We start from the raw sequence: 11,036 nt of genomic DNA, 5'->3' as shown, positions 1-11,036 counted from the left end.
AGATGGAGGAAGACCTGAATCATATTCTTTGACGTTAAGACTACGTGAGTGGTGCTTGAGATTCTTTTCTTTAGACGTTTGACATATCAAGTGCTCGTCACATTAGCATCAGTGCTATGATCGAGGAGTTCTTCCTCAATTCACCTTTTAGGAAGAAAGGTTGATTTCTTTGGAGTGCTGGTATGTGTACAATTTTTCAGGACAATTGAAAATTCAAGTAAAAGACTTTTTTTTTTAAAAAAATAAGCCTAGTCAACTAAGAAATGATTTACTTATAAGAAATCTGTATAATATGGGGCCATAGATGAAACTAAAAGAAGAAAACTCATCAGTTTTTTAAAACCAAAGACAGGATCAATATGATAAACTAGAAATAAGGCATATAGATAATAATACTTATAGTAATTTAACCCATAAACAGTCAGCATTTGAGAAAATGATATATTATTTTACATTTTTTTCATACAGTCCTCCTAAACACCCTAGAATATTTGGTAGAGGCATAGGGCCGATGCTTGTCTTACTTGCTTCTCACTAGACAACATTTCCAATTATTATTATGTATTACTATTTTAACTTCCAATAAATTTCTTAGCCAACATAATAAATAAGGGTACCCAATGGAAAGCAAATGATGACCAACCCTATAAATAAGTGTGGTTTCTCATCTTCCTCATCAAGCCATCCATTAGATTTGAACAGCAAAATTTGAAGGGAGAAAGTCCATTTCAGCATGGAACCATTCATCTCTGTTCAGTTATCATCATCCGAATTACTCTTTACCATGACTGCGCTATGTAAGGGACTTGTCTTCTTCTAACAACAAACGAACTATAGACTTCAGAACCTCGTTCTTGATAATAATATTAGTCTGCAAGGAGGGGGAAAAAAAGAAAAGAGTAATGCATCTGAACTATGCAAACATAGGATCATATTTCTACCAGAGAAAAAAAAGTATTCCAATAGTAGATGTTGAAAGCATAAACACAATGAGGAAACAATTTGTTGATTGCTAAGGTGACTGCTGAGAGGTTCAGTATCGACCATTCAAACTAAAACAAGGGCCACAATAGTCATATTGAGTAATTTTTTAAAGCTATTTGGTTTTTAAAAATTAAGTTTATAAATGCTACTCCAACCTATAAGTTCCATTAATTTGTTAGATTAAACTACAAATTTAGTTACTCCCTACACTATCAAAATTGTCTAATAGGTCCCTAAACTTTCAATTTTGTGTTTATTGAATTTTTAATTTTGTGTCTAATAGAACCCTAACAATATAAAAAATTTCAAGAATTAGTTGATCTATTGGATGTAAATTTGAATTTTGTACCTAATCGATTCATAAATTTTCAATTTTGTATCTAGTAAATATGTGAATTTTAAAAAATTTGAACATTTGGAGATTAAAATTGTAATTTTGAAGGTTCAGAAACCAAATAAACATAAACCTCAAAATTCAAGACTAAATTTGTAATTGTAATTTAACCATTTTGTTATTTGCTTAATACCAATGCTTTAAACAATCAAGCTAAATTTTGAAATGTTTCTTTAAGAGAGAGAATCATGATAAACAAATTGGGAGACAAAATAACAATGGGGCTAAATTTCTCATTATTTGGTTTCCTGAATATGACCTACAGCCTATCCATGAGACTTTCTATTTTGCTTTCTGAACGAGTTATTGGAAGATAAATCCAGAAAGTCTCAATATGGAATAAATGTACACGAGCATGACATCTTTTAACCAGAGTCGTGAAGAAATCATTTCACAGGAAGATAAAAGAGCAAGGGTAGATTGAAGGTACCTCTGGTTTTTTAATTAGTTCCTTCAGAATAGAATGGAGAGTCAATCTAAGTTCTTTAAAGAGTACAGCAATTTGCGCCGGGGCAGTCAATTTCAACCATCCGTCTATAATGACGATTCCACTCTAAAGCAACAAAGCATGAAACCACAAGAGTCAAAAGGGCATTTCAATTTCTTGAAAGATGTGAAAGATTAATCTCCTAAACGCTTATTCAATAGCGATCCCAAAGGCTCAACATTGGAAAACTTTTGCCTTGAATTGTTATCTTTCAGGAACAGTTAGTGGGAGAGGCAAGTGCCTCTCAACGTGCTTGAGATATTATAATTGACTTCCTTATAATAATTTTACTTTCTCTTAATTCCCATTTCTAATTTTGGTTACAATCATTTAGTCTGAAATTCTTGGGCCATGAGATCATGGATTATGTGGCTATCTTAGTGACAGAACCAGGAAATATCTTTGCTTGAATACTAGGACAATGAAAAATGGCTATGCTGTATTATACTAAGTATAAGCAAACAAAGTATATTATTAAGTTGCATGCAACTTAATCAACAGAACAGAGTATATTTGTATTTTCCCCATTATACTAGTTTTTAATTAATCTAACTGCTGCAAGAACAAAGAAAAAGATGAAATGGAAACGGTACCTGATGCTGAATATTAATGGACCCACCAAATAATAAGATGGAGTAGGGAGAAACAACAGAGGTATCTCGGATAAAGACTTTATTGGTTTCTACCTGCAAATTTGTTCATCCAGGTAACAGTCATGGGGTCACGACCAAGAAAAGAAATAACTATCATTCAACTAAACATAGGGAAGTTCAGTTTTCTTTTTTCCTTTAGTTTCTTTTATTTTTGAACTTTTTTAAGGAGGAAGGAAAAAAGGAGAAAAGAAAAAAAAGAAAAAAAGGAAAATGAAAAGGAGAATAAAAGGTGCCAAGCTTGGTCACTTAACCAATCAATTATTTCTAAATATTGAACATACTTAGAATTAAACAAGATTTGACTTTAATGCTAACTCCTTTCAGAATTCATCCACCCCTCCTATGCAGAGTTTAATCAACTTCTTGTACTAAACATTTTCCTATTTTCAGACACGGAGATGGATATGGTCCAAGAAAGTGATATGAAACTTAGCCAAGTTCTTGAACGTAGAAATATGCCATTTCTATCTCTGTATATATAAGACAAAAAACACTAATGCTTGGTTTTAGGAGGACTAAATTAAACAAGAGTCGCCAACCTTTTCAAGGAAAGCATGGAAGGGATACTGAAATGCTTTTAGATTACTGTTGACAGAAGAAGGGTGTATATATACTTCTCTTCTACCATCATACAACACCGGACGAGCTGTGGTAGCAGGACCAGAGGATCGCCCAAGGCTACTAAGAGCTGCTTCACTAATTCCTTCCTCACCAGCAGCTATATTGGGATATAGTCCTGCACATAATACTGCCTGCAAAAATATTTAGATCTTTTTCCCAGAAAATAATAAATCCTAAACATTATTTTTGATCTATAGAGGTTCTTTATTCTCAAGGATGAACATAATATATTTATAACACAGCGGTAAATAATCAACAAAAAAGAAGCGTCCACTGTTACAAGAGACAGTAGCTTCTAGGAAATCCACACAAAACTAGATGGTTCAGAAAAGAAAACCCATTCAGCATCTTTACCAACACATAAATTAAGCATAATGGTCAAGAAGAAATCTGTTCCTTGCATAAGCAACACTTTGTTTAATGATATCCCCAAGATGAAATTTCTTCTGGGCAGAAAAAAAAATGCCAAAAAAATAACATGAAGCTTTTTGGACACGAGTATGATATAAACTTTCAGAAAAGGCACAATTTCCATATAATATATAGTAATACTTTTAATTCTATCTAAGATTGTAATACACAAATCATAAATATTGTTAATGCAAAATTAGGATGTTAGATTTATGTTATCATCTCGACATTTCCATCCAAACTTTTTCACATGTCCATAGGTTCGACAATGACACAAGAGATGAACCGACATTATATCATAAAAAAGTGATAAAACATACCAAGAAAACATAATGACACTCATACGATTATAATATAAATAATAAGCATTTTAATTTCTTTAAAAATTGTAAAATATTTATGTATTAATTGTTTGTGTTTTTATAATTTTCCTATAAATATCCATCGACATCGATAGTTATTTGATATTTCCATTAATATTTTCATAAAATTAAGACCTCAATATTTTGGTTCATTGAACCTTGTACAAAATATACAAAACTCAACAAAAAGAAGCATAGAGATAAAGTATGGCAGATCCTTAAAAAGTCCAGTGGAGAAGAAATTTCAAATCTTTTCAAAAGTTCCAACCAAAGGTCATAAAGTAGTTACCTTTACAATTGACGGATGATCTGAATTTACATTGAACGGTTGGGATGAATCTGAAAACCAGCCATCAAGGTCCTCCTTCCTTATTCTATCAAACTAAGACAAAAAGAATATTTATCTTATGAAGAGAAACTCAAACTATTAAAAAAATGACATTTTGGAACTTGAATATCTAACCATTGCAGTTTACAATATGCCACTCTACCATCTAACCACAACAAAAAAGAAGCAATAGCCTACATTTTTATGTTCTTTCAATTCAATAGCAAAAAAGAACAAATGTTGGGCTTCTTCTTCTTCGTCTTTTTCTTCTCACATAGGAGAAAGGCTCAATACATAAAAGGAAAGAATTATACTGAGAATAAACTGAATAAACTAAAATCATTCATGATCTTACAGCTAATTAACTTATTTACAACCAACATATCTCTCAAAGATAAAACGTCAATGATCTTCTAAAGGAGACAGGTTGCTTGGTGTAAACCCTCAAATACTCCAATTGATCCTAACTACCGCTTAGGCCTTAGGAAAAGAAAGCACATTGGTCAATAAGGAACAATATCAAAGACTCATCGGGAAGTTGATTTACTTAATTCAAACTAGACCAGGTATCTATTTTTCAGTAAATTTTGTGCGTCAATTTATGAACACTCCTAATGAAGAAAATAAACAGACTGTTAATAGGATCCTCTGGTACTTAAAGGAACTCTAGGAGAAGGACAACTTCAAGAAATCCATGAAAAGAAACGTTGAAGTCTTCACAGATGTGGATTGGGCAAGCTCAAAAGTTGACATAATATCAATTACTGGGATATTGCAGTTTTGTGTGAAGTTTAGTCACTTGGAGAAGTAAAAACCATCGGCTGTATCTAAAAGTAGTGCTAAATCAGAATTGAGAGCCATAACTCAAGGCATAAGTGAATGAATATGACTTAAAATCTTATCAGAACTGAGATTCGCCATTGAAGAGCCAACGGAGGTCCATTGTGACAACCAAGCAACTATAAGTATTGCTAGACCCCGTCCACCGTGATTGAATAAAACATGTAAACATTGATTGACACTCCAACAAAGAAAAATTGAAAAACAAATGCATCTCTCTTAACTATATACCTACCAAGATGCAGATTGCCAACATACTTACCAAGGCTTTATTCAAGAACATTCTTGATGTATTAAAGGCCAAGTTGGATTTAATCAACATACACCATCCAACTTGAGGGGGAGTGTTGAATATAGGAAAAGTACTCTCTCATCGAATTCATTAGGTTTTAACTTTTTTTCTACCTTGTAGATTTGTTTCCTTATTTTTCTTATTATCATCCCGTCTTCTTTTCTTCTATGCTTTTTTTCCCTCTTTAAAATGAGGGTTGTATCTTTGTACAAATGATCAAGTGAAATAAAAATAATAACATCAAAACATCTTATAAAAATTGTGAGGTTCCTTAATTTTTCCAATGTGGGATCCTCAACATGCCCCCTCAAGATGGTGCCTAGTTGGTTTCACTATTCATGGATCGGATTCCATTTCTTTTCTTTTTATCGAATACCCACTTGGGTTATAGACATTGAAACAATATTTGATAGCATGGAGTTCCATCTCAAAATCCTTCTTTTTTTAAGAATGAGGAACGCAGGTCCCCACTAGCACAAACTATGATGTAGGTTCCACCACTTGGGCAGACCTTAAGCCCACACCCCTTCTAAGTGCAATGCAGGCCCTGGGCCTAGGATATGGGCCTTATTGATCACCCAATACCCCCTCCAGGTAAGTATCTCAAAATCAACTGGCAGAGTAATTTATGTATCTTATAAAGATTTGAAATTTTTTTGAAACAAGAAACAAACTTTTCTCAAAAGCCAATGACCATGTTTTCATGAAAGTACATTCTGATGATTTCTTTTATTTGATTTAAGAGGTTCTTGCACACCATTTCTAGGTAAACATCTTCAACTATGTGGTCACATAAAATAACTTACACAAGATTTTTTAGGAAGATCCACAAGCCCGGTGTCTGCTAACAATGTCCCAAACTGTACCCTCATGTCCCTGAACAAAATGTGAAAGCATCGACAAAAAAAGGAAGGAAAAACAAAGAAATTAAACAAATTATATTACCAAAAAATTAGGTGGATATTTGACTGCAAATACTGATTAGTGCATATTTCACATCATCCAAATGGAGATGCAGTGATTTCAAATTACAAATTTACAAGTTAAATTACAAGGTTAGTCCTTGAACTTTGAGAATTATGTCTATTTGGCCCCCAAACTTCCAAAATTACAAATTTGATCTTTGTTTTTTGTTTTTTTGTTTTTGTTTTGTTATGTTTTTTTAATTCATGGTTCTACTAGACACAAAATTAAAAGTTCGAAGATTCTTTTAAACAAAAGATTCAAATATATATACAATAGATCAATTATTTTTAAAAAATTTTAAATATATCAGGAACCTATTAGACTGAAAGTTGAGGGGCAGATTAGATACTTTAGAAAGTTTAGGGACTAAATAAATACAGACTTCAAAGTTTAGGAACTAAACTTGTAATTTAACCAAATTTATATTATTTTTGGGAGTACAAAATGATAAACTGCTAAGCATTAGTATATCCTATTTTTCAAAAAAAAAAAAAAAGAAACAGAAAATAGAACAAAACCAAACATTTCATCAATGATAAAAAAGCAAAAATTCAAAGTCCATAAAGTGTAAACTGAGAAAGATTAAAAGCAAAAAAGAAAGAGGGAAAGCTAAAGATAGCCCCTACTGGAAACAGCCACGAAAATATTACAAATATCATTCCAAGATATTTAACGACTCTTCATGCTAAAAGTCATCCGGCAGAATTTTAGCTCTTATAAGCAGGTGATTTAGATTAAAGTTTGTACAGCGTTTTTCTTAATATATATATATAAGAAACAATTTTATTGATAAATGAAATATCCAACAAGATACAAAGGAGAAACCCCATAAAATGATACAACATAAACTAAGGGGAAGGGGAACAACAAAATGGCGAGTAAAAAACAACAAGATGAAAGCTGGATTGATGATGCCAAACGATAGAGACGAACTCAACAAAACTAAAATCCGAAGATCAGACAAAAGCACCCCATAAAAAGAAGCAAAAAACTGATTCCAATTCTCCAAATGATGATGATAGACAATGGGGACAATAACCACATTGACGAATCCCAAGGAGGAGAAAATAGTCTTCAAGATGGAGGGAGAATGACAGTTTGGTAGATAGCAAACATTCACAAATGGCGCATGGTGAGCCCAAAAGATACAAAAAACCACAATCAAGCCAACAAAAGACCCCTCTCTAAGTATCGAATTAGCTTTTTTTTCTCATAAGAGATGGAGCATTTTAGGTTCCAAGTTTCTTTAATGCATTTTCTTTGTTTTGCAGTATGCTTGTTGTTGCTCTTCTTAACGGGGATGGCCATTATACAAAGCCCGTTGTCTCTAAACCATGGAGCCAAAGCAATCTATTAGAGATTTAGTGTTCGTAATATTTTTTAGGGTTGCTACGGCAGTAATTCTCTAAGATGTTTGTCATCTTGCCTTTTGGATTGTCCTTCACGATGTCCTTGCAATTGCTGTTCCAGACATAATGATGTTCCATCAAATGTTTGATCCTGTAGAATACATTTTCCTTGTCCGGAAAATTCTGGATGTTTATTCTCATGAGTTTGTTTCCTTTTCTGGGCTGTGTAGAATATATTTTAGGGTTGTTTCCTCTTTTTGGCTATGTATATTTAAGAGGATATTGCACTCATTTTAGGGTGGGCCACTTTGAAAATCTTTTAGCCATTGTCTTGTGTTTGTGCCGAAAACACAAGTGCGTAAATCATGTGAAGCTTTTACTATTGTTGATCTTGAGGGTTCTCTAGATTTTATTGAATCATAATCGTTTTACTATATCTTGAGAAAGGATTCTCATACTTAAGGGGAGCTTAAGTTTTTCCAAGTGAAGTGGTCTTCATTTGAAGGTAAAAGATAAGAGTTCTTAGTGAGAGGGAGTCTCACACTTAGGGGGAGCCTAAGTTCCATTGAGAGGGAGTATCATATTTAGGGGGAGCTTAAGTGATCATTCACTAATATTCTCACACTTAGGGGCAGTCTAAGTTTCGTTGAGAGAGAGTGTCACACTTAGGGGGAGCCTAAGTTTCATTGAGAGAGAGTCTCATACTTCGGGGGAGCCTAAGTTTCATTGAGAGGGAGTCTCACACTTAGGGGGAGCCTAAGTGATATTCAAGAAGTTAAGCTATTTGCGTGTCACTGTAATTGCTGTTTATTTACAAATAAGTACATCATTGTAATCGTTTGACATTCTATTAGTGAATTTATCTTTCCTGAGCACACTACCCCCAGACGTAGGTTATATTGCACCAAACTGGGTTACCAAACTCTGTGTTCTGTTTGTGCTTTATTTTGCTATGTTTATCTCTGATGTTCTATGAATTGTTGTAACTTATGTGTAACAAATTTTGCTGTGTTAGATAAACTTCATTTCACAATCAAGTGAGACCTTGAACCGAAGAACTCATTTGTCAGAGGAGGAATGAATCATACCATTGTGCGTCAAGAGGATAGATTGCTTTTGGGTTGACGACGCACGGATCTAAATCAAACAGGTCTGGGTGCACTGATTTCAATGGATCGGGAACAAGAACAGGACAAGCAGCCAAAATGAGCCCACGAACGAACCGAAGAAGGTCTAGGCATCGTCGGATCTGGGCTAAAATGACGAAAGATGGGGCGGATTTAGGCTGCACGGAGCAGATCTGGGACGGGGCGGCGGTGAATCGAGTGTGAGTGGGAATGGACAGTGTAGGTTTGGTCGGTGCCGATAGGGTTCCGACAACGGTGTGGAGTGAGTCTAGGCAGTGTAGGGGGTACGCGACGACGCTGGTGTCAATAATAGGGATAGTGTGGCAATAAATCAAAAAGACATATGGGGGCTGTCAAGCAAATAAACCCTAAATGGGCTCTGATACTATGTTAATTTTGTATATTTTATTGAATAAACAACTTGATCGAAATACATTGAAATAAAAAACAAATAGATACTAGCCAACCCAACAAAGGAAAGAAACAGAAAAAGGTAAAATACTGAGAAGAAAAAACTAGATAAGGAAAAGATACAAGAAAAATAAACGCTAATTAACTTTAAAACAAACCACTTTCCAGCAAGGCTCTTGTGTGAGTAACGGATGAATCAAACACCAACCGATTTTGGTCGATTTCCGGTGCTGGTTCCGACGAACTCAAGAAAGATGAAACTTGAAGAATTTTTCCATGAACGGAAGCAATGTAACCAATGTAAGGTTTCACATCGAAAAAGGGATTGATTAGTAAAGTTGATGGGAGAAGGATGCTGGCTGGAAGGAAAGCATTTTTTTTTAATTTGACCTTTAGGCTAACCTCCATCATGTCCATTCTTGCCAAAGTCTTCTTCGTTGTTTCCTTGTAACCACCGCAAAAGCCTCCAATAAGCTTGAAAGTATCGTAAAACCATGATGGGCAAGGTTTATTGGATAATATTCTAGGTCAATTCCCATTTTACCCCACTTATAATAAACTCTATAAATAGGAGTCTTCCCCTTTTGTATGAAGCACATTATCACTCTAATAAAAGATTCCCAAGTATGATTATTGGAGGATTATTGCTTGAGGTTACTTAGGCCACATTAATTTGGTATCAGAGCAACCGCCTTGGCCAATATTGACTGTGACCAATAGAAGACCAGAACACTTTTGGTGACATTGATCACAAGAGGGAGCTTTGAGTGCTATGCTCATTGCCAAACAACGGGGAACCCTTTAAAATTCAAGAAAAGAAAGAAAAAAATTAAAAAATAATCAAGAATGAAATTTTACAAGCCAATAATGTTCAAAGCTCGAAATTATTCCAAGAAAGGCCGATTCCTATTCAAGAAAATCAACGAATAAGTCCTATACCTACTATGAGATTGAAACATATTCAAGAATCCAACAAAATGACTACTTTGATCATGTAGCGTTCGAGAAAAAAGAGAAAACAACAAAAGAACTCCAACGTTCATTGGAAAGTTGTCTCAAAGTATGAATCAATTATCAATTCATTTGGAAGAGTTCAAGAATGGATTGATTTCGTATACTGAAGAAAGACAAAGAGATCACGGTTGGAAACTTTTCAAATATAAACTTGAAGATAAAATTAAGGAAAATCTTGTTGAGACCCATGTAGGAGGTGATTGGAACAAAAATCATGCGAACAAAGTAAAAGAAAAAGAAGAATTTGAAGATGTTGATTCAGAAGTAATCTCAAGTGAATAAGAAAAATCCAATGAAGAAGATGAAAAGGAGGTATCGAACACCGTAACTCTAAACATTGAGGTGGAAGTCAAAAAATCAAGCAAAAACGACACACTTATGCGTCGAAAATCGATTACCGAAACGTCGAAGAACTTGAAGCAAATGATAAAAAAGATGTGATTCTTGAGAGGCTCTCTTTGGAAGGTTGCTTTTGGTGATTGGCCCTTTGATTACGGCTTTGGATGCGCTTGAAGGAAACATGTTTAGCTTTTCGTGGCAATGTTGGATTTTTTATCTCGAATTTTCTCCTTGATCATAATATTTTTGTTCATTCCTTGTGTGCTTCAATTCTACTTTTTTTAAAACCCAAGAACGAGTTTTCTTTTTTGAGGGGTAGAATGATGTAAGAAGAATGAGGTTAATTGAGTAATATTCTAGGTTAATTTCCTTTTTACCCTCACTTTATAATAAACTGTATAAATAGAAGTCTTTAACTTTTGAATGAAGCACATTATCATTCTAATAAAAGATTCACA

At 34.1% G+C, this 11,036-nt stretch overlaps 1 protein-coding gene and 1 non-coding gene across 10 annotated transcripts in view; both read right to left on the bottom strand.

Annotated features, from left to right (window-relative positions):
• Window positions 1–383: 383 nt before the first annotated feature.
• The window catches only part of LOC120070220 (DExH-box ATP-dependent RNA helicase DExH7, chloroplastic), a 98,039-nt gene continuing 87,386 nt past the window's right edge, over window positions 384–11,036 (bottom strand). For 8 of the 9 annotated variants that reach the window (XM_039022092.1, XM_039022094.1, XM_039022093.1 and 5 more), the window contains 6 exons: window positions 6,179–6,248; window positions 4,202–4,294; window positions 3,058–3,270; window positions 2,459–2,551; window positions 1,809–1,931; window positions 384–871 (listed from right to left, as the gene is read on the bottom strand). In XM_039022092.1, the coding sequence (XP_038878020.1) occupies window positions 794–871; window positions 1,809–1,931; window positions 2,459–2,551; window positions 3,058–3,270; window positions 4,202–4,294; window positions 6,179–6,248 (670 nt within the window). In that variant the 3' untranslated portion in view covers window positions 384–793. Of the gene's footprint in view, window positions 872–1,808; window positions 1,932–2,458; window positions 2,552–3,057; window positions 3,271–4,201; window positions 4,295–6,178; window positions 6,249–11,036 lie in introns of those variants that run through there. The other variant, XM_039022096.1, reaches the window with a different exon arrangement.
• Window positions 5,816–5,974, bottom strand: LOC120070382. The gene has a single exon (XR_005479877.1). It is a non-coding gene; the product is annotated as a U1 spliceosomal RNA (small nuclear RNA).

Source organism: Benincasa hispida, chromosome 1, assembly GCF_009727055.1.
Source record: "Benincasa hispida cultivar B227 chromosome 1, ASM972705v1, whole genome shotgun sequence".
In the NCBI taxonomy this organism is placed as follows: Eukaryota; Viridiplantae; Streptophyta; class Magnoliopsida; order Cucurbitales; family Cucurbitaceae; genus Benincasa; species Benincasa hispida.
Note: the sequence above shows the minus strand (reverse complement) of the source record. Positions and strands in the feature narration are given on the sequence as shown.